General features: G+C 32.6%; 1 protein-coding gene across 1 annotated transcript in view; it reads left to right on the top strand.

The window, feature by feature from the left end:
- The window catches only part of LOC118194980 (uncharacterized), a 237,792-nt gene that overhangs the window by 198,438 nt on the left and 14,610 nt on the right, over nucleotides 1–24,744 (top strand). The window contains exons 20-22 of the mRNA XM_085810268.1: nucleotides 6,072–6,236; nucleotides 15,493–15,588; nucleotides 19,136–19,246. Coding sequence (XP_085666394.1) covers nucleotides 6,072–6,236; nucleotides 15,493–15,588; nucleotides 19,136–19,246 — 372 coding nt within the window. The remainder of the gene's footprint in view (nucleotides 1–6,071; nucleotides 6,237–15,492; nucleotides 15,589–19,135; nucleotides 19,247–24,744) is intronic.

The raw sequence follows: 24,744 nt of genomic DNA, 5'->3' as shown, positions 1-24,744 counted from the left end.
GATGAAGATGAAATTAATCTCTGCATACTATTTCAGAAGCGAGCTATATAATGCTCTCAACAAAGATGGATTTTGTTTCAAACGATTTCATTAATATGCATTTTAATTCCGTGGACATTATTCTTATCTTGCAGTGCTACAAATTTTTAAATAAAAAAATATTTTTTCCTCACTTGTAACTCGAGAAGCCTTATAAATTATGTACGGTGTCTTATCTATCACACCCTATGAAATGAATACTTTTATTAGCTAGGGTCTTGTTCTCTCTTTAATGTTATAATTTTTCAATATTGTTCTTTCACGATTCAATATTCACGATTTTAATACTGAGCATCTGACTTAATTGATGATGAGAGATGATTTTGATTAAAAATGCATCTGATCATTTTAGTTCAAAACTGAAATTTATATCGTGGTTAAGAAGATTAAATTAATGTTTTAAGATCCTACAATCGCATCCGAATTTTTAAAGAACTAATTCTTTTACTTCATATTTAGAAGATCTAACAAATGTTCTAACTACCTGAAGAATTTTGAAACTTTTAAGTAAAGGTAATATCGTAAGCAAATGTTACTTTTCATTGCTTTCATTAGAAAAATCTCTTTTGAATGAAGCACAAAAGCGACTGACTTTCTTTCGTTTGGCTGCGTTGCATTAGATCTTTTAATTTGGTTGAAGCATATTAAATCATGCTGATGAGGTACGAATGAAGCACTTGTTTCAGATCAAAAATTAAATAAGTGGCAAAGTTATAATATCATAATACATTAATGCGGAAATTATGAAAGAATACTTAGTGCTTGCTGATTTTGTAATTGAGATTATTTGAATTACGGCAAAGCATGCGGGAGTTGAAGGGAAGAAATTATATCTGTTGTTGTAAAATATCTATCTGTTGAAGGGAAGAAATATTTTCGTGGAGATTTGTAAGGGAAAATGTATCATGTTAACATGATATAGGTCAAAACATGAAAACTTCCATCCAGTCAACCCGTTCGTTGGGATTTGAACTCCGTCGAACTACCAGTATTATGGCTGTGGGCGCTCCGTCGCTAATGGGCCTTTTAAAATTTGTTTCAGGTAGTGTTTGTTGTCTTAGCTGTAAAAGGGTGTTTCAGATTATGCAGCGGTTTATATCAAATAAGGGCCCCGAAATACTTTGCAGAAATGTGAAAGAAGTCAATTAAGGGAGACTGATTAATTCAATGATAAAATAATAATGCATTTTTAATTTGAAATTAATTTTAACAAAGTTTGGGTTTTACCAATAATTAAAAGCAAAAGTATTTAGACAGTTCATTAAACGATTTTATTCATTCAAGTCTTACTGCAAACAGAAAAATCATTTAAAAAATTTATGAGGATATGTATATTATAATTCATAATGTTGGATATTTATAATGTTTCGGAGATGTTCGTAATAATTAATGATGTTAGATTTCACTCACGTTCACATAAGCGCACTTGAATGCCCCAAACTCCTTCAAATGAAATTTTAAGTTCTATTTTCGTAGAAAAAAGTTAATGAAAATGATGATTCTTTCTTGTACATGTGAGCAGCTTTTTCAAATTATAATTTAAATTGAACTTATTGAAAAAAACTTGTAGAAAATTATCAGGTAAACAACAAACGAAATAATTTTAAATTGGTGAATAGCTCTAAAATTCGGTAATAATGTTAACATCATTTCCTATTCTCTAAAAGCACTTTATAGAGACATTAGGTTATTTCGCAATAGTAAATGTGAAAAAAATGAGCAGTAACCTCGCCGGAATTCGGTCCTCTCGAATACGCGCCGAGTGTGCTGACCATTACACCACGAAGACATGCTGATAAGACGGGATAATAGCATATAACTTCATTATGAATTTCTGAAATGTTTCTCTCGCTCCTTCTAGTTAAGCAACAAATTAATTTAAAGCTTCAGTGTAAAATTGCTTTTATAGAGCTCCTTCTAATATTTAAAACATATTGTTTTGAAGAAGAAGAAAGATTGCCCTTGTTTTTGTACATGAGAAAAACGTCTCAATGTTTCTCAAACTCCTTTTAGCCAACTATTGATCATTCCTTTACATCTGCGTCTGCAAGCGAAAAGCATTTTGGAAATTGAGACATTCTCTTGAATTTTCTTCTATGCAGTTCTTTGGAACTGAATGACATAAAACTAGCTAACCAAGCCCTCTGAAGAGATTTCCGCTCCCTGGAAGAGTTGCTTTCATGTCTCAAACTAAATATGCTAAGAAAACAACCTTTACAGGCGCAGTTGTGTAACTTCTAGCTTAATTGAATCAGAACCTTCTAACCTTACAGACTGAACAAGATACAGAGCTCAATTGCAAACATTTCAAAACTACAGAGAAGAGGCTATCTAAAACTATCTGACTTGAAATAATCTTGTGGAAAATTTTGAGAAAAATTATTTATTATTAAGTCGAAATCTCTCAAAATTATCTCACCCTCGTTTTAAGCAAAGCAAGCGCCACTCCCCCCCCCCAAAATGAAGAAATCTAAAATTCGCTACCGTTCCAGTAGGGAGTTTCTTGCTGAACAAATTAATGAATGTAATGTGGCATCGAAGAATAGCTAAAGCTTCAGGTAAACTTAAATAATCGCTTTTTCGGAAAAACAAAACTCTAATTACCTACTGCCATCATATTATTTTTTTATTCTGTTAAGCAAGAAATTTTCTGTTAGTGCATGGCTCTTTTCGCTGCTTGCTTCTTTCTTCTGTTTAAAAAGTTATAACCTAACTTTGTATTGAGAGATTTAGGTATAAATAAAAATTATTTGGATAGCAAACTGAACGTACAAAAGTGCTAATTAAATAGTGCACACCTTATAAGTAAATTTCTGCTTTTTCCTTAGAATAGTAGAATAGTTTTCTTGGGCTCAAAACTGATCAATTTATGACTTTTCGGTGCTTCTGTGGACTTTGAAATAATATTAATCTATTTTCAAAATATTTTCATACCTAGAACATCCATGTTGCATATCATATTTTACTCAAACTCAAAATCCTACAATTTTTAATCGAAAATAAATCTGTACTTAGTACAAAGATTTGTCACTGTTTATACGTTAAATTCATTGTTACCATTTTTTCGAAACATCTTTCTTTATACAAAATAACAGTACCTTATGTTGTTAAATGAACTGTAACTTTTGCCTCGGTACTTGTTTCAAATTACTGACGTGTTAATGAAGCATATTTTTAAATATACTTTCATTTCCGCAGTAACAAATAGGAATTTCTGAAAACGATTCTATTTTTGCGTTTCTTATAAATAAAATAATGGAGTTCCAAAGCTAGTGATACTTCCATCTCTCAACAAGAAATCGATAATTTTTTGATTTCACCGAAAAAAAACTTTCCTTGTACATTCTGTTTCTATCTACATATTGTTTGAATTTGGAATATTTTTAAAAAGGAAAATATATACTATTTTTTCATTTTTCTTGCTGAATGTTTTATCATTTAAAGAAACATGTAAAATCTGGCAAGTATTCATAATGTACAGATTCAGCTCCCTTTTTAAAGCTAAGATTAAAATTTTTTATCTTCGAAATAATATTGTAACACAATGAAATGCTATTATTATTGCTTTTAAATATTTGAAATAATATCTTACTCTTTCCTCCCTGAGGTAGCAAAACACTGTTCTTTCGTAAATATGTATTGATCGTTCGTTAGTAGCTCGTCTGAAAAAGTTATGAATTGACTTTGAAAGACTTTCTTAGAAAGAGAAAGTAATAAATTCCATACGTTTTAAAATCAAATGGGGGCGAATAAACAGTTGCCAGTTTCTGTCATCTCGACATAACAAATACTAAAGATACAAATACTTTCTGCTTCACCGAGTAGTTCGTCTCTCTATTTGATTACTTCTTGATTTTGCTGAAAGTCTCAGATAAGTAAACTGTATCTGTGATCATGTGAATCACGTATAAGATACTTCTTGCGTGAAACGAAAGATGTAGCGTCTAGGGCAAAGAAGAAAAATAGTAATAAATATATGTGCACCGATGATGAGCTTAACAAGGAATAAAACTGGTACTTGATACGAACGAAATTTTATTTGTATTGATAAAAACCACGCTGTTAAATAAGAGATGTATTTTATGTTTGAGAGATTTCAGTGCGGCATTATTTCAAATGCTTTAAGATTTTTCCCGTAGAAATACTCTTCTAAAAATCATACTTAGCCAGTTCACTGTATAATGCTTAAAATACATTAAAATTTAAAATTAAATTTAAAATATTTACTTCACTTGTTATTTCGTTTCATGTTAAAAGAAAATATATTTACTTCATTTTAAGTTACAGAACAACATTTAAATCTTTTAATTACTTTTCGTGAGAAAACCCTTCAATATACATTCAACCTCATACATGTGAAGTTTGCATGTGTTCAAACCTCTCTTTCTCATAAAAATTATTCAAAAATAAAATCATGGCTATATGTAAAGCCGACTTATATTAAGGGAAATGCATTCATGTAGACTGATTTTCTTATTCAGATCAAGTACCCAGTCACATATTCCTTTTTCAAATCTGAATCAGATTAAATTACACATTTAATGGCGTTTGGTAAAAGATTCAAAAACACTAAACAGACTGTTTTATTATATCTCTTTAGAACTGCAAACGTGGCATTTTTCGTTTTCTCATCTAAAGATATCCACTTCTGGCACAGTTACCTCTTCACTTCAGCTGAGAACGTTGGAAAATAACGTTTCTCTAAATCTTCACTTCAGGAATGGCAATATAGTGGTGACAGATCACTTTTAGATAGTATTTAATGCTATTAGAGCAACGTTTATTATCACAGTTGTTCTTTAAGTGTAACTACTGTTTCTTGAGCAAATTCTGTCTTTCCTTCCTCAAGACTCTATACTCATGGTTTTCAAGACATTTGCATAAAGGTCTCCTTTAATTCTCTGCCCATGCGTTGGTAATAATTATTTCCGTAATCGAAGTGGCTAGCTTGCCAGAACATGCTTATTGATATCTCTCATGTTATATCTCTTAAGTACAACTAAAACTTACATATTGAAAAACGGCCTCTTGTTTCACTACCATATGCATATCATAATATTCAGGTGTTTCATTACCGCTCTTCGCAGATTTAAGATAAAATTTAATCCTCACCTCTGCCATTTTTTCCCAGAGATGTTTTCTTCATCTACCCCGAAAACCAAACGTATGAGGAGTTTCTGCTCGCGATCAGATGCTGAAATCCATATCTTTCCAACTGCAGATTCAAATATGACGATGTAACAACCTTCACAAAAATCAGTGCAAGATTGGCATGCCTATTACCATAAAAGAACAATATAGGCAATCTGAAAACTTTTCAATAAGTTATTTTATTATCTTTTGGACAATAAACAGTTATTTAGATACACGGTCGTTGATGTTAGTTCTGTTAATGCAAAATGAAAAGGCAGTAGCGAACAATAAAAACTGTGTTCGTCTGGATATTAAAATATAAAATATATCCATACTGTTATGAAAGAACTTCTTTTTGCAAAAATAACAAGTATATTATTTAAGACACAATAACACGCCGAATAAATACTAATTCAGAAGTCAAACAACAAAAATCAGCGTTATATTTACAATTTGTAATATAACGCTGAGCTTAATTAAATTAATAATAATTAAATTTTGTAAATATAACGCTTTTTTTTGTTGTTTGACTTCTGAATAAGTATATTATTTATTATAAATATTTTCATTTAGTGTGATTTTTCTTCTGCATTTCTAGTGAATTTAGAAAATGTATGTGCTTTTTTATTTTTAGTGACTTTCTGTTTTACATAAAATTCTACAGTTATTCTGCATAAAATTAACTATTTTATAAAATTTTATTATTTAATATAAATTATGTTATTTTTGTGTGCATAACTGGTGTAAAATGTCAACCACGATTGAAATGTTTGTAATCTCTGTATTTAGTTAGATTCTAATCACCAATAATATGTGAATAAAAAGCAATATTCTTTAAATTTTTAGCATAACTTTTCATGCTGTTTTGTGTGTGTTGACCGTGTTCTCTTTGTCCCTAGAGGAAGCTGATGTAGCTTCTCATCCGCCCTTAACGCGTTCGGATTCGGTGGAATCAACCTCTTCAGAACACGAGTTCCTGAAGCAGTACCAGGCTGTTACTCACAGAATGATACATCGCAAGTCTAGTGTTGAAATGTATAAACGAATAGCAAACAGAAGCTTTGGTAAGATTGTAAAACTTCCTGAACAATATACGTTTCATAACTTTACTTTCGTTATTATTCCATTAAATAGAGCACATTATGTGTCTATCGTGTTCAGGACTAATGTAATTGTGAAGCATGTACTTGCAGGAATGAACCGCTCTTAAAAAGAGGAACTGCTTATTTATCTTTCAGAATATATTGGCTATTTTCTAGTCAGATTAGTTGAAATTAAACGTTGGATTAGATCAATTATAAACACTCAGTTTATAAAGTCAGTATTCTGCTAAAATATTATTATGCTTAATATAATAATAATATTATTATGCTTAATTAATTTAATATATTAAGTTTAAAATAAATATTTTAAACTTTAGTAAATGAAAATCATTATTTTTCTGTCAGTTCGAAATTAATTACTCACCGTAATTCTTGCTATCAAAGGAAATTTGTAATAAAAACCATTTGCTTATTTTTATAACTGAATTTAATGAGAAGCAAATGGGAAAAAATGAAAATATTAGGAACTTGCTGCCCCAGGCTTTCAATAGTTCAGTAGGTTGTAATGTAGTCCTTTATATATTCATTGCAAATAGTTTCTGTTCGGTGCTGGTTGAAAATCACCTTCAGAAATATAGCAGAACTGATTTTGGAAACCATGTGTAATTTATGTTTTATATTTAATTCTTTCTAGCATTTGTTTTTAAATTTTATTCCAATTTGCTTTATTTACAAACTTTTATGCATTCCTTTCGATATCAGTACTTTGCAAATAATTAATATTTTTGCTTACGAACTATTATTTTTTTATTTACTTTTTTGTTATTTTTCTAAATCGAAATAAATGACGCAAATACATATAAGAAATTCTTTTAGGTAGAGAGTAAAAAAGTAGAAAAGAAACTGAAAGAGAAGCAAAAAGTAGAAATAGCAAATAAATATAAATCATAGAAATTGAAATAGACAGTTCAGTTTCGAAAAATATTCATTCTTAAGTTAATCGATTTAAACTGGAGTTTAAATAACAGCAATGAGAAAACTTATTTGACACTTTCTGTAAATATCAGAAATAAACATTTTTAATTAATCTTGTTTCCATCTGTTCATTGTTCATCACTAGAATGACTGCTTATCCACTCTAAAATTTCATCCTTGTTTGTACAATCAACAGTAAGAAGCATTAAGATTTTAAACAGGTTTTCAACGCAATGAAATACTGTAGATATTTATTCTTGTTATAAAAGCGGTACAATGAATGGATCAAAAATCGTTTATTATTTCAGATGGCCTTTCAATATTAATAAGAATAATGAAACAATCTAACAGTGGGAAAACTCCTTTAAATTTTGTTAATAATATCTTTCAATCAAAATTTCTGGTCTTAAAATGTGTACTTACTAAATATGCACTAAAATTTAAATCAAAGTTTATATAAATCATCACTGTTGATCTTGAGTCTTGTTTAAGATTCTATCTAAATTAAGTTTACTTTACTGGCTAGATCTTTTGTTGAACTATGAAGCGACTATTCGCTAAGTTCAATCTATATCAATGACAAGACGTAGGAAGGGTGAAAAGACCCATTTAATCAATTCAAGAAGGAATTTAGAGACGGCAATCCTGATGCTTACAAACTTAGCCAGTACTTTTGAATGAAACTGAGAATATAAGTATGAAATTAAAACTGAGTTAATTAATCAGACGAAACTGTACAGAGATAATTAACGTGAGTTGGCTCTTAGCTCTACGACTGACGTAGACAAACTGGAAATTAATATGCACAGCCGTAAAATATCAAGCTTGAATCAGCAAAGCAACTTGCACGAATGGTGGAACACGCTCTATCTGAAGTAACTCAGACACCGAGTTAAGTAGTGTCTTTCTGCCCTATTTTGCATATGACGAGAAACTGAAATATTATTCTGACAAGAAATGGAAATGACGAAAGATAGAAAAGATAAGTAACTGAACAAAACTGGTTAATATAAAACTAAATAATTCGTTACAGCTTTGTTTCTTTCAAACAGAACTTCTGGTCGTAAAATACTATGTACTTATTTATACTAAAGTTAAAAATCAAAATTATGTAAATTATATAACTGTAATGTTATGAACAAATCCTTGTGCCGCCCAACGGGGACAGTGGTTAACAACGCTGACTGTCGTATCGAAGGGCTAGGGTTAGAATCCCAGAAAAGGTATGGATGTTTGTAAATGTATAGTGTCTGTGCGGCATGCGGGCACTCTAATTATGCGGCAAGCCGACCGTTCTCTCGAGAGGCTGTAGTGTACCTCTCGAGAGGACACGTCCCCGGGTAACCTCCATCAAAATTGAGGCGGAACTGAACAAAGTTGTCACCTATATGGTGCTTAAGGCTCTTGCCAACTACATGCGCAATCTTGCCCCTTGCCACTGAATTTCATAGGTTTGTTCAAATATCAGAGACCTAATCTGATGTTACTGTCGATGGTGTGGTATAATCCACAACGCAACAATTAAATTCCTTGTTGGTTTGGGCACAATCACCGCTCCAACTTATGTCATAGATTCTCAAATATGAATAGGGCTTTGGGCCCCTTAAGCTACGTTCAGACGTGGGCGTAAAACACATAGAGGCATAGTCATAAGGCCATAAAATACGGGATATCCGTTCACACCTGCGAAACGGGGTCTAAGTTGTGGCCAATGAGAGAAGCTAAATTTGCGCATGCGTGAATGTGTCTACACCTTTCGCGCGCTATTTTCTAGCTCAATTGATTTCTCGCGCTCGCTCTGCTCGTTTTTGTTATTTTGTGTCATGGCTTTTTCAGCTCAACACAAAGTTTTACTGGTTCAACAGAATGCTCTTTTATCTGCCCTTCTTATAAGCCAAGAGGCAACGGAAGAAGGTAAAAAAAGAAAAATAACGAAATGGTCTAGAAATATTTTTTTGAAAGACCAATACTTGGTTGGCACATATCTTTCTGTGCAAAGCAATATGGAATATTTCTGCATTGTACTGTAGTACTCTCTATACTATAAACATGCAATGCATATTTATATACTATATAAAACCTTCTTCAATTTTTATATATAATTTCTCTTAGGAGAAATACGATATTCTAAATATGCCTAATTAAAAAAAAAAATTCTTGAGGATAACTAACAGATAGCCTGTATATAATATTTTTCTATTTTGCAGGTGCGAAAGCAGTTAAGCTAAAAACAGTACTTACCATACATTATTATTATTATTATTATTTAATTTTCAAATCAAAAGGAACATGTTTCTGTGACAGTGAAACATGTGTGCTTAGCACTCCTTGTTCACTGTCCCTGTCGATCACTATAGTTGTTTACCAGTACTACCAGTATCAATTATCACTAGTACTAGTATCCCACAACTGATCACAATGACCACCAACCACAACTAGTACAATACTAAAAAACGTTCACCCAACAATATATTTTATGCTCAATCATTGAATGCATTTTGCTGTCTTGCCAATTGTTTGTATACATCTATTTTTAATAATTTGCATGTATAAGCCGCAGCCCTGAATTTAATTTCAACATATGCTGTAATTTCTATTTGCGACCAAATCTCAAGAGTAATTTCACACTGACAAATTTTAGGTACCAAGTCTTCAAATGCATCAAAATTTTAAACATTCATACCTTATCCAGAAATTTCTACCAGAGAAATAGCATGAAAATGATCAAAACTCCATTCAAATGATAGTAATAAAGAGTGTATAATAATAACAAATACTATTCATTAAATTATAGTCCATGTTATGAATTATGTGTGCTATTTAGTTTCATTAAAAGTAAATTCCTTTCATGGAGAACGTAATTAAAAAACAGAACAGACAAAACTGGACTTCAACAGGAGACAAAACTGTCTAGACTGTTGGCTGTGTTGTTTTAAGGATATTTCACTACATTTTTTTTCTTTCTTGGAATTCACAAGAGCATTTTTCTCAAAAGATTAATCTTTTATTACTTATACAAAGCTTACACCATTGAATTGACTATTGTGACTATTCTTAAATAAGTGAAAATAATTTTTTTCTTTTTTTTAAAAGTAATATTTTTACTGTTATAAGAAACAGCAGATTCTTGATATTGATTTGATGTTTTAGTAAAATTAATTCATGAAGTTTGTTTGGAAAGAAAATCAGCATTTGACGCAAATAGCAATACAATATTTTAAACTTTTTTAATAAATTTATTCTTAAATACAAAAATAATCAAACAGGAAAAAACTTATAGTAATAATTTTAAAAAAATTATAGACAGAAAGAAAGTAATAATAATAATTTGCACAGAAAAAATAAAATTTTTGCAAGCATGCATTTTTTAAAGAATTTTTATAATAAAATGTAAAATATTGGATGGGATAAATCATCTACAGGATCCTACACAGCGTGCATAATCCTGAGCTTAACTTTCGTTTTACGAGTTTCATCCATATTTTTCAATATAAATTGAAAAACTCATTAAAAAATGCATTAAAAACTCATTAAAAAATGCATGTCATCATCGTAGATTTCTTGCGAGATCAACTCTTTATTTCGTTCGGATACGATTACAACTCATTATTTTGTTCGGATACGATTACAACTCATTCGGATACGATGTGCTCCATATTAAAAAAAACGTCGCCTTCAATGTGACAGCGAACAGCGAAATCGTCTAAAGAAAGCCGCTTCGTTTTAGCTTCACTCTGATTGGTCGACGCTTATCCTAAACTCGGCGCAAAGTTGAAAACTTGGAACCCTATGCCACGAGCCCTAAACCAGATTCTGTGACGTAGCAGTGACTGGTTGCCTTGGCAACGGAGCTCGGCTTTAACCACTTATGCCCTTTACGCCCTCGTCTGAACGGGGCCTTAAGCTGCGTTCAGACGGGAGCGTAAAGGGCATAAGTGGTTAAAGCCGAGCTTCGTTGCCAAGGCAACCATTCTGTGCTACGTCACAAAATCTGGTTTAGGGCTCGTGGCATAGGGTTCAAAGTTTTCAACTTTACGCCGAGTTTGGGATAAGCGTTGACCAATCAGAGCGAAGCTTAAACAAAACGAGCAGAGTGAACGCGGGAAATCAATCGAGCAGAACAGCGCGGGAAAGTTGTAGACACATCCAGGCATGCGCAAATTTAGCTTCTCTCATTGGCCACGGCTTACACCCCGTTCTCGCAGGTGTGAACGAAACTCCCGTACTTTAGACTATGCCCTTTACGCTGGCGTCTGAACGCAGCCTTAGGGGACTTCACTTCCTCCCATTTTATGAAACCGTCTCAGTTATGATCTTTGATTTATGAAGAATGCATTATCTAGCTAAAAAAAAGGTTAGTTTCAACTGTTGTTGTAGAGCAAACAGACTGGCAATGTCTAGCATTGCTTTATTACCTTCAGTGTTCAGTACTTCAGGCGCAGAATTGAATTAACCAAAACCAAAAAAGGAAAAACGCTCTGGTGAGGAAAATGCTCTGGTATCTTATAATGAATGCAATACAACGTTAATTCATTACAGTAAGTAGTTTCCTTTGATCATTGTCATGTTCACAAATAGGCAAGAAACTACAAATCTTATGCGATCTAGCCGCATATAAGCAAGGCAGCACAAAACGCAGTAGTCAAGGAAAATGCCCGTAATTTTAAAGAAAACTAAAATAAAATTTTGAAGAATGGGTAAATGCAAGAAATAAGGAGATATAAACAAAACAAAAAAATGAATAAATCCTTAATTCCATAAAAGCATTCGATACCAAGATAGCTGCATCGTGAGTTAATTCGCTAAGATTTAAAATAGGGGATCTTTAACCCGTGGCCCGCTGAAGGTATTTTAGTGGCCCCACATTTAAATTTAAAGAAAAATTTTAAAAATTTTAATTTCAAGAAAAATTGCCTTATCAGCTTTTTGTCAAAAAAAAAAAATTTTTTTTTCCTCTTATTCTTGATATTTAAAACATTTTATTGGCATGCCTGAATTATTTGGGATAATGTTTTCTGAAAATGACGAATTTTTCAAAAATTTCACTTTATCTTATGTAATATGTGTTCCTTCTGAACTTCAATTAGAATTTATAGATTTAAAGTGTGGCTCTGCAGTAAAATGGAAGTTTCTTGAAAATCCTATATTAATTTATTTTTATTCGAAGTACGCGACCGAAGACAAGTATTCAGAAATTCGTAAACATGCACTCTTCGTGTCGTCTACCTTTGGCAGTGCCTACATATGTGACATCGTTTTAGTAAAATGAAGATCCTAAATCAAAAACAAGAACACGGCTGAAAGACAGAAATTTGGAGGAAACTTTTACAAATTGCAACAACACAGATTAAACCGAATATTTAAACTTTAATCAAGCAAAAACGATGTCAAATTTCACATTGAAACTAAAGTAATTACCATCTCCCGCCAGTAATGTTAATTTTTTTATTATTTTTTTATTGTAAATGCTTTTTGTAACATTGTTCTGTGCAAGTCATCTTTATACTTTTTTTTCGTAGTTAAAAAGAGTTGCAAAACATTTTAATTCGATTTCGGTTTGACTTTTTAGAGCCAATGTATACATATACAAATCTGCAACGTTATCTCTTCGCTTAGAATCAATTGTAGTCTTGCAAAACAAACCTCCTTTTTTTTATGTATGTTTTCTGACTACACTATTTTTTGACAAACACGTGGCTCGCGGATCTTTGTGAATTTATTGATGTGGCTTTCGGGCATGAAAGGTTAAAGACCCCTAATTTAAAACATGGAAATGCAAATGAGCACAGAATGTCTTTCAGATGCCGTTGAAATAGAAATATTGTTATGGGCCAATATCGAAAAGAAGAAAACGATTAAAGAAATAAAACAGTAGATGGCAGAATACAATTTCTCCTGTTAGTTTTTATCCTGACTGTATTCCATTTCCTTAACTGAAAGAGGAAAAAGGTCCTTACTTTGGGTATCAAACAATTATCCGTTTTGTAATTTTTCTCATGAGAGGTTTGCACTTCTTATATTTATTTTAGTTCTTTATTTGCTCCTTTTTCCCTGCAAGATGTTTTATGTAGATAATTCTGCTTTCGCTTATGTCAGCATATATTCTTACATAATTTTATTCCTTTTATAACCTGCAATAGTACTGAACGAATTTTAGTAATTTTTGTCATTCTCTCCTTATGTGAGTATAATATACTACAAAATGAAGACTATCTTAAACAGAAAGTGCTTTTTTAATGTACATGAAAAGCTTAAAAATCCTTCATTAGATATAGTATAAATGTTTAGAGGCATGATATATACTGGCTTTAAATTCCCAGAAATATTGTCAAAATTTTGAATGTTTTAAACTAAAGTAGCGAAACTTGGCGACGTTTGGGTCTGATCCCTGTATTACCGTAATAGGTATTGTAATTGAATAACTGCAATTGATTTCATATGCAACTGTAACCGTACTTGGCCTCATATGCCTTCCAGTAATTTCGAGAAGCGCTAGACATTTCTCGGGGGACGAAGAAAATTATATGAGGCCAGAGAGAGGATTTGCTCTCAGTTGTGAGCTGTTGTTAATTGTTTAATTCAGCGTAAGTTCGGAGTACTGAAATATCTCCGGGTTAGCTTCGCTCTTTAGATGCACTTTGCATTTCATTGTGTTTAACGTCCCTAGTAGTCTGAAGTGTAACTACTAATTGCACTCTGTTATATTGTGAATAGTTGTACGACTATTTTTGTAGAAAGTTCCAGAACTCTGAAGTGTTTCTTTTGATAAAATAAATTTTATCAACCAATCATCGGACCTGTATGCATTCAATCTATCACGAACTCTTACGCACGCAACAATAGTCTCAATTTTATTGTTCCTATTTTTATTTGAAAATGCGGTTTAGTGCTTATCCTTGTCTTTATTAAGGCAAGAAATAATTTTTATAATTAGTCAACTTTTTAATCCTTTTCTTTTAATCAAGCATGGATATAACACAGAATAGATAAAAATTATCTAGAAAATAATGATCAACCGTTCTACTAAAAACAGCAAAGGAAATGAAGCAGAATTTAAAAAGCATTAATAATAATCAGTCTTTACGTTTTTCAGCATGAACAGAGCCAAGAACAAATCGGAGCGTAGACTTGGAGGCATTGGAGCATAGAATCGCAGGGCATAGACTTGTAACGTATTTTTCGTGTTTGTAAGTCTGCGTCCAGGAAAAAAATAAATTTAAAAAAATTGATTAATGACCTGAACTTTATCGCTCGCTGCCAAAGCGAATAATAAATTACGTAAAAGTTTCAATTTCGTTATAAGTCGTCATTTTTTTTTTTTCTTCCGAAGCATCTAACTGATTTTTTTTTCTACTTTTAAAACGTAGAAAAGTTTGTCAATCTAATTAACACTTTTGATTGCAACAGCTGTGATTAAATACTTTTTATATACCTCACCTTATCGACTTTTCCCTGCGTTTTCCTTTTTTTCCTCAGTTAATTATTGCATTACTGAGAATATACTTCATCAGAATAACTTGTTGATGGTAAAAGAAACTAGGTTGCTTGTTGCGTAATGCAATTAATTTACTGGCTGTCTCATGGGTCTTTGAAGCTTCTAAGCGGAATATTTGAAGAAAGCTAATGTGCTAAGGGCTACACCAGCCATAAAAATGTGCCAGTGCCTCATATAGAATTTGAATATTTATTAACAACGCCAGTAACCTATACTAGATCTATGTCTAAGGAAACTGCATTTAGGTTTTCACCTAAAATACATGGGAACAAAATATGATCATAAAACTTATAAGGTAATTTCTCCCTCCTTTCCGCATGCCTTCGTGGTGTAATTGGAAGCATTCTCGACGCGTATTCGAGGGATCTAAAGTTCGAGTCCCGGCGAGGGCATTGCACATTTCTGTTTCCTGCTTTCCCAAAAAATCATAATGACTCTGCAAGTAATGCCCTGACTAATCTTTGAAACTTCCTTTATAAGATGCAGTTGATCTTAAAAATGTATGCTCAGTTGATTTAAGTACGCAAGTCTTATTCACTAAAAATCAACTAATCAGGTGGCATTTTCAAATCACACTTTCGTACATTTTCGGTTATACATTGACGGCCGAGTCACCCCTGGGCTTCCCCAACATTAAATGAACTTACTGAGATTTCATTTGAAATCACTGCCAAACGAAAGTTGAATTTTACTTTACTAAACTTTTTTATGCTTGCCTACTGTTTGTTATTTTTCTTGAACTTAGTTATTGAGTTCATGAGTTAATATCATAACAACTCATATTTTTCATTATTTCGGATGTTTCAGAAGTGGACAAACGAGTTATAGTGCAAAGGAACAACGGAGAATTTGGATTCAGAATACATGGCAGCAAACCTGTTGTCGTTTCTGCGATTGAGAAAGGTCAGATCTCATTTTTATTCTTAATACTATATTATTATTATTAAATCACTATGAAACTTCCTCAGAAAGTAATAGTACGAAATTATTGTCAGCCTTCATAGCCATCGTATCAAAATGCATAGCTTAACACTGAAACGTGTACTGTTACGTAAATGTGTCAACAACTGCAGTTCTTTTCATGCATATCTGTGTCAATCTCAATCCATACTATACTTCAGAAAATACGTTTGCAGTTATATTTTCGATGCATAAATACCTCTATTACGTTCATCATATAATGTTTATGTGTTGATGAACTTGGCTAAAAAGATTTAATTATTTCAGTGACATTTTGAATGATTTTTTTCGTTTATATTAATATTTAAATTTATAGCTTCCGTCTAGAATCCTGTAGCATCTTTCGTCTTATTAATAGTCGATAAAAGAAAAACGCTTAACATTGCACTGTCTTTCCTTAAAATTCACTTAACAGACTGTCTAAATGTATTAACCTGCGTTGACTAATTATAGAGAAACCTTTTGCAAGATCTTGAGCTCAGAATTCTACAGTTTCGGATATTGTATTTCTTGTCGGACACCGAGAGAAGTGCTTTACTAGGGAAGACATTATTTTGCAGTCGCAAGTGGACTGAGGTTAGAAGATAACTGAAAATATCGATTACGTAGAAAAGATGCTAGGAACTTTTGAAGAACCACAAATTCAATTGATAATCCAAATATATCTTTACTACTTGTTGATTACTTTATCAAGTGACACAATGGGGACAGTCTGTGCCCCACAATTTTGATGATGACGCGTTACATTTTTAATAACAGCAACCAACCAGGAAACATCCTTTAGCTATCATGAAAGAGAGAGCGTGGTTGAATTGCAACGGTCTGTACAGTAAATGTTTTTCAAAAAAGTTATTACCACTTTTAGAATAGAGGAGGGGAGTGCCCAAACCAAAAGGAGGAAATAAGGGGTTATTGCTAAGTATAATTCAGAGTTATATATTTTTTATTTTACATACATATTTATATTATTTTTCTTCGGAGGATTATCTATGTTATTTTAGAGACTACTTTAAATACTTGTTAATTTGCTTTAAACTGCTGATTTTTAATTCTTACTCATTAATAGCATATTACTTTCGAATAAAAAAATAATTTTTTACTACTATTTGAAGAGAAAATGTAGCAATACCTGATCCTGGTGATGAAATAACAGAAACCTTAGTATAATGTTTCAGAAATTGCGAAACAGTTCGTCCCGCTTATTTTCAATAATTTTTAAAACATAGCTAAATTTGAAACTGATGAACACCGTTCCTCATATTTACAAAAACGTAGAATTGGACTAATATAAATCTGTTGGAATATGCGTGAGGCTGATAATATAGGTTTGTCAGAGCGTGAAAAGTTTTGAGCTGTCAGAATGAAACTGTTATTTATTAAGGAGAAGAGCAATGGAAGAACAGACACTTGTAACGGCTACGAGAGAAAATATGGAGGAATCTATCATAACGGAAATCCATGAAACTGGACTGATCTGGCATAATTCACATATCACACAAAATAAACGAATCCAGATATAAACTTCTTAACTTCACTTACAGGATATTGAAGAGTAGTGATGAGTCGGTACTACCGAACCGGGTATTTTGTAACGGGTACTGAAAATCGGTACATCCAAGTACCCGTTACTTCAATACCGAAATCGACACTTTTCGGTATTCGTTACTTCTGTACCGAAATGGGTACTTTTCGGTATTCGTTACTTCTGTACCGAAACGGGCACTTTTCGGTATTCGTTACTTCTGTACCGAAACGGGTACTTTTCGGTATTCGTTACTTCTGTACCGAAACGGGTGCTTTTCGGTATTCGCTACTTTGTAACGAAAATATGCGTTATACCAAAAAAAAAAAAAAAAAAAAAAATCACATGAAAGTTGCTTTCGCCCCAATTAAGAAAATACCTTCAAATTTTGGTAATTTTAAAATAACTTCAAAATTCAATCTGCTGATTTTAAACATTTTTATTTTAATCAAAATATGATGTCTTTCACGAAATTGATAGAGCACCCATCGATTTTGCTGCACCTGCACACAAGACACAACCGAAAGCGAAAATGTTTCCATCCATCCACTTCCCGCGCCAATCCTCCCAACCCCCACTGGTCATCAAAGACAATCTACACAAACCCAACACCAGAAACAACCTGCCGCGCTCTCCTGCTCCTCAGACACTTCCGTAGTTGACATGTTTTCTGATATTCAAAATCTTACTCCGTACAGATAACATCAAACACGTGGTGACGTGGCAGAGTTCCTTCAGTGCGCAAAATCGTTAGCTGCGTATTTCGGCACTCCAAATAGTTACTAGGGCACTTCGGTACTCCAAATCGTTACTAGGGTACTCCGGTACTCCAAATCGTTACTAGGGTACTCCGGTACTCCAAATCGTTACTAGGGTACTCTGGTACAGCAAACCGTTACTAGGGTACTCCGGTACAGCAAACCGTTATTAGGGTACTCCGGTACAGCAAACCGTTACTCCGGTATTTCGTTACTTCGGTACTCCAAATCGTTACTTGGGTACTCGGTACTTGAAATCGGTTTTCGGTACTTTTCAAAGTAACGGTTACTTGAGTAACGGGTATTTTGTACCGGGTACATATCTGTACCCGTTACTCTCGTACCGGGTGCAAGAAAGTACCGAAGTTGCCCATCACTATTGAAGAGGTACTAAAATTCCAGTGGTTCAGAAAACTGGCAAAAAGACATTTATAGAACAATGGAAGATGAGGAAAAGAAAAAACCTGTGAAAGTAACCGGAAGAGGAGCTGTAAAGGGCAAACATGCGGTTAATATTTGTTATGCATTTAAAAAGTCAGCTAGGGTTCGAAAACAATGGATCAGTTTTCATAAGTATAATTACAAGGAGAACCTTTGACTAAATTTACAGTTGAAGAGATTCTCAATGAGTCAGATATGAGGACACGTTTGTCTCAATGAGTCAGATATGAGGACACGTTTATTCAACGCAGTTGGTTCTTCTTTCTGACGAGCTTACTTCAACATTTTCGTTTAATCTGTGTGTATCGATGTAAATACATGATCTATGTAAATGACGCTGGCACTCTCTTCATAACAAAAACCTGGGTTTAAAACCGGCAAAAATGTTGTAGACCAGGTTTCAGTTTTTACCAGACGCTTATAATGATTTACTTGAAGAACTTAGAAATGCACTCAGATATACTTTTTAACTAAGTCAAATAGCTATGGAAACAATACTTATGGTCCCGGTATTTCGGGACCAAGATTCGAGCCCATTTTATCGACTGGGTCGTCTTGGTAAAATGATTGTTTAACATATTTGCACTGAAAAATTCGATAGTATTCCATTCTGGTAAGAAACTGAGACTTCTTTGTTCTCTATTTGGGAGAATTATAATATTTCAAAACGTTTATGATTTTGCTCTCGTTACAAATAGCACAAAATTTATCAATTATTTTTATCACCCTTTTTAAAATACAAATAATGACCTTTCCTATTCCATAACAGGAACTCCAGCTGAAACGTGTGGCTTAGAAGTAGGAGATATCATCGTCACCATTAACGGCCTTAATGTTCTTGACGCTACGCATTCTGAAGTAGTCCGCTTAGCTCATACAGGTAAACAAAAATTGTTTTATAAACTTTACCCCATCATTGAAAATATATTCTAATTTAATCGAAAGTGCTGAAGCGAAAATATATTATCCCAAATTTCAATACTTTATACGATGCAAAGTCTTTTCGCTAAAACATTTAATTAGGTAGCTACTTTTGATTTATCTCAGCTTTATAAACAGCTATGGAATATATTTAACCTTTGACAACAATTTATAAATTTGCAAATTTTTAAGCAGTATGAAGTAAAGAGCTCATTTTAATTTACATTACTTTCCAAAAACGTTTAAACTGTGTGCTTGACGTTAAAAACTCAGTTTAACTTAACATTATCTGATACATAAAAGAATTGAAGTGGAATTCATTTTGTAAGCAGTTTTCTAAACATAATAAGAGTATTTCTGGGAATTACATTAATTTTGTAAGTACATTTCTAGCCATTTATGAGCATAACTCTTCAGGATCTGTAATCTAAACCGATATAACTCAAGCAACAAACATTTGCTACTCAGTAATATCAAATGAGATGAAAATCAAACTGATATCGGCTTAAAGTTTTAAAGGTTTTTCTTCCTTCTTACCGCGTGCCTTCTTGAAGTAATTGGACATGTCCGACTCGATCGGAAAGTCCGGAGGTAGAGTATCGGCGAGATCATAGCACATTTTTCACGTTTCTTGTTCCAAAAAAATCCTAATTACTCTAATCTAATTAATCCTAATCAGTCGCACTTTAAGTAAAGGAGGCTAAGGTTTTTCTCTTTCATTACGTGCTATCGTAATGTAATTGGAAAGCAAGTCCAGCTAGCTCGGAATGTCCCGTTTTCGGCTCTCATCCTGGTGACACTGATAAGAAATCCTGATAACTGAAGTTTCATATAAAAATGTGTAGATATCAGATCAACTGGCATCTGTCCATCCTCTTCAATAAACAAAACATTTCTGCCTTGAGAGGGAAGCAAAGAGCCAAATAAGTAGGTGATGCCAACTAAACAGTCATAATCAAAGACGAAGTAAATATATCGCTTTCTATCAAGTGAAATACAAATCAAAAACAAACAGTAAAGATTACAATTTTAAGAGTTCAGTAAAAAAAAATTAGATGTATTTTAACTAATGCCATTAACAGAGGAGGTAGACTAATGTTACTCAAGCAAGCTTGGAGATCTATAGCAAAACCTAAACTTTAATAATACAGCTAAAATTATTATAAAAAAATATTCTTCGGTTGAAGAATTAGATTAATGTTACTCAAGCAAGCTTGGAGATCTATAGCAAAACCTAAACTTTAATAATACAGCTAAAATTAATATAAAAAATATTCTTCCGTTGAAGAATTAGATTTCTTTGAACCCACATTTATGGACCGAATGCAAGTATTTACAGTACCTCCTGCATTTTTAAATTCTAAATGTTTTACTTAACGATTTTAATTCAAATCCAGTTCCTCCCAAATTTTGCAAAATTTTGATCTCTTATCTTTTGTTTTTTCATTTGAATTTTAGTTTGATTTTAGATAGCATTATGTTAATTTCGTTTTTGGCCTCTCGTATTCATTAGGTTCTCTTCTGCCACTGGGTAGATTTTTTTTAGCGAACTGAGCGACGTTGTACGACAAACGTTAACTGAGATATATGATATTAAAATCGGAATTCATATTTAGGAGATGTACGCAAACTGAAGAATAAAAGATTTGCACTTGTACGTAACTAAAAATAAAATATCAGTTTAGAAAAAGATTTCTGTTAAGAGATTAAGTGAAGCATTCCCATGTTAATAACTGAGAGAATATTGATCGTTATAATGTTTTTCAAGATGCAGATCTTATTCACACAGAATTCGTGTTCTAGAAATATTAGCCATCTTCAGTATTGGTAGGTAGCCAACTCTTCACATTACTTGCAGTAGTTAAAGATGAAAAATATTTGTAGTTTAATGAATTCTTTCTATCGTTGCCATATCATGATTCTAAAGTAAGAAACCTTCATGATCATATTAATAACGTAATTTTAGACTTAGGAAACTTATAAATAACTTGTGTGACATTTATCTTCTGACATGCCAAATGTAACAAAATTATAAGTTAAAGACACTATTAAATCACGAAAGAATATCATTTAACTGTATTTAAGGGGAAACCTCAACCTCGAATTATTATAATTCTTTTACTAATGTACCCTTAATGCAAACTGAAAATGACGTAGAAATTCGCAAATTTTGAAATTAAGTATCTCGGTCAATTTTGATCAATTCTGGTTGTGTCAAACATTTTGTTTTTTATTTTTTGTAACGAGCACAAAATTGATCTAAATATAAGTATAGTGACCGGACGAATGTATAAATAAATAGATTTTGTAATTTTTACAAAAGTGATTTCTTTAAATTTAAACTTCTCAAAACATGAAAATTTGGCCCATTTGAAAGCTTTTTATGATTAAAACTATGTGTCTTTTACCAACGGTTAAACGGCGAAAATAAAGGCCGCTTTAAGACTTTCGTGGACATGGTGTGTATGTGAATGAAACTGTGGTTTGATGACACGACATGAAAGATTTGATTATGAATGCGGCACAAACTTGCATTAAAATTTTCAGTGAAAGAGGACTTTTCCCATAATTCACTGTGAACATAGAATAACAAACCCGTGTAGATTTCTTCAGAATTAAAACTGCCCGAAGAATGTAATGGCAGACAATTTTGGAGGCATTGAAATACGAACGCTGAGACGTAGATGCGTAAAAATACTAATTGCGTAGATAATTGATGCTTAGAGCGTCCATCCATTTTGAAGAAGAAGCAGTTGAGCCGGATTAAATTCCTTTTTACTTCCTTGTACGATGTAAAAAGGAAGTATTGTAATCGCGAAAAGTTTCAGGCAGCACATTTCAACGAAAATATCCATTTTGACCGCTATGGAATGCAATTTAACGATGTTTTTGCGTGATATCTGTACGTAAGGACAGAATAAAAGACTCGTTTCCTCCAAAAAAAATTATAAAACTGCTTTAAAATAAATTCTGAAGAGAATTTTTCGTGGCGTCTGTACGAACGTATGTACGTACGTGCGTGCGTATCTCGTATAACTCAAAAACGAGTAGCCTCAGAACGTTGAAATTTTGTATATAGGACTGCTATAACATGTAGATGTGCACCTCGTATTTTGGTTGCAATCACGAAACGTATATAAATATATTTATATATATATAAAAACTGTTACCCGGCTCAGTGATCTCAGTTTCTTTACTCTTATATGCTTGTAAATTGTACATTTTTTGCTTTAAAATTGATTGAATTATGTTGTTTTTATCTTCCGATTAAGGTTTTTGTGCCTTTAGTAAATCTGTATGCAATATTTTTAGAATTATCAACAATAATTAGCGGCAATTAAGTGCCGCTAAGCCTTTTTTTTTTTTTTAAGGCGGCCGATGTTTGTTTACATTTGAAACAGTAGACTAGTGGATTTGTTGCCAATTTAGAGAACTTAGCTTCGCAACAACAAAGATAACACCTTCATGTATTATTGCCAATTAAATCATGCTTAATCCTTTCTGGAATTTTTTCGAGGAAATAAGTGTTTAAGTTTTACTTCGTAATTTTTAATATAGATATTTTGATTTTTTATGTATTTTTGCCTTCTCGCGAAGTGAGAACTGAATTAATTGAATGAGAAATACTCAATCGTCTGTGAAAAACTGTTTCTTTTTTTGTTTTGTTTGCTTAATTTCTTTTATACATCATTCTAGCTTTATTATAGTATTTGAATAGAAAATGTGGCAACGATTAGATAATTCTATTCTTTAAATGATATCAATTTTGTGCATTATGAGTTATAATATGAACGAAATATAATACTGTTAAGTGAATCTAGCGTCAGAGTGTCGCTATGGCAAACAAATACTGGAGTGAATTTTAAAGAATGCATTTATTCTATTGTGGTTATGCGCTGTCGGCGAAGTAGATTTAATTCAATCCAATACGTTTAAATGAAATGCAAGAAAAAATGCGTATAATTTAATATTCCGTACAAGAAAGTCATATGGTGTACACATCAGATTTTTTATTTAAATTCTCATTTTGTGGCCACAATTCACTTGGCACTCCTCTCGTGCCTATTAAAGAACATTTACAATTTTGATATTATTGCCATAGAAAGGAATGTAGCAGCACACACATGATTGGAGAAAGGCGTCTGGCCAAGAGGGAAAAACAAGCAAAAGTGACGCATCAGTTCATAGAAAGAAGAGAGGGAGTCAAAAGTTTCAGTTTTTTAGTTTTGGTTTATAATTTGGTGATTGGTCAAGAGGCATCGGCATTAAGGGTTACAAAAGATTGCATGATTAATTTGAATGACGCAGTTTAGACTCACAGCGCTATTTTTAGGACAGATAAATGAAGTTCCCAAATGAAATAGAAAATAAAAGAGGTTATAGTGAATTAAATTAGAAGTTTGCTTTCATATTTTTTATCTTACACACACACACACATATATATATATGTATGTATGTGTGCATGTATGTGTATGTGTACATAAATAACATAATCTCTGACTACATAGAAAATTATATCTCTGTGCACATGAATAGAAAGAGAGGGTAAAGATTACGTCCAAATAATACAGGATTTAACGCATTATCACGGTCAATTTATAAACCAATTTCAAGCCCTTCAAAATGATTTTCTCTAACTATAAAAATAATAAACGACAAGCAGATGACTAAAAAAGCAAATAAAAATACACACAATGTCTAAATCTTATTTGTATACAGCCTTTTAACATTGGTATTTCGTCAGTATCTGTGTACCTTAATGAATAAATTTGTACCCAAATGAGTCGATTTTGTGGGAGAACCACAGATAACATCATTAAATCATCTTCTTGATAACAATCAGTTCCATATTTCGTTGTCATTCATCCTGTCTTAACCTTAAATTTATCCTTTTACTAAATATTATTGACAACAAAGGGCTCGAAATTTAGCTATATTCGACTGCGAACCTTCGGCGTAACAATGAGTCGGCCATTATTAGCGCGCTTCTGAGCTTCACAAATCTTACATGGTTAATTGTAGCTTGCGAAGCTTCACTGGGTTGCCTATGGTCTGAAACTGGTTGTGACTCGCAGTTGACTGTATCTCTTGCGCACATAAATACACAAGCAAAGATTATTTGAATGTTATGCGGGAAGTAACATAGTATCAAAATCAATTCGTAAAATAACTCATTGCCTTTTCTCAGCGTATAGTTAATGTGGAATAATTTCTCAGTTTTGTTTAACTACATTCGAAGCTTCGTGTTTTTTTAGCATCGCTGAGCATGGATTCCTAAGCCGAAGTTGTTAAATGAAAGTTTTCTTTATAAAGTTTTTGACATCTCTACCTCCTTCTTAACAAGCATGTCTGATGAAAACCAGTAAGAATCAAATGTTAGTAAAAAGTTTTGATCATGTCCCTTTAGTCTACTTAGTCTTTAGTCCCTTAGTCTATGCACCTGGCATTACACTCTAA

Source organism: Stegodyphus dumicola, chromosome 2 (genome assembly GCF_044657685.1).
Source record: "Stegodyphus dumicola isolate Sdum_Otavi_A_Nest chromosome 2, ASM4465768v1".
In the NCBI taxonomy this organism is placed as follows: Eukaryota; Metazoa; Arthropoda; class Arachnida; order Araneae; family Eresidae; genus Stegodyphus; species Stegodyphus dumicola.
The sequence above is the reverse complement of the archived record's forward strand: the minus strand, read 5'-3'. Positions and strand labels throughout refer to the sequence as shown.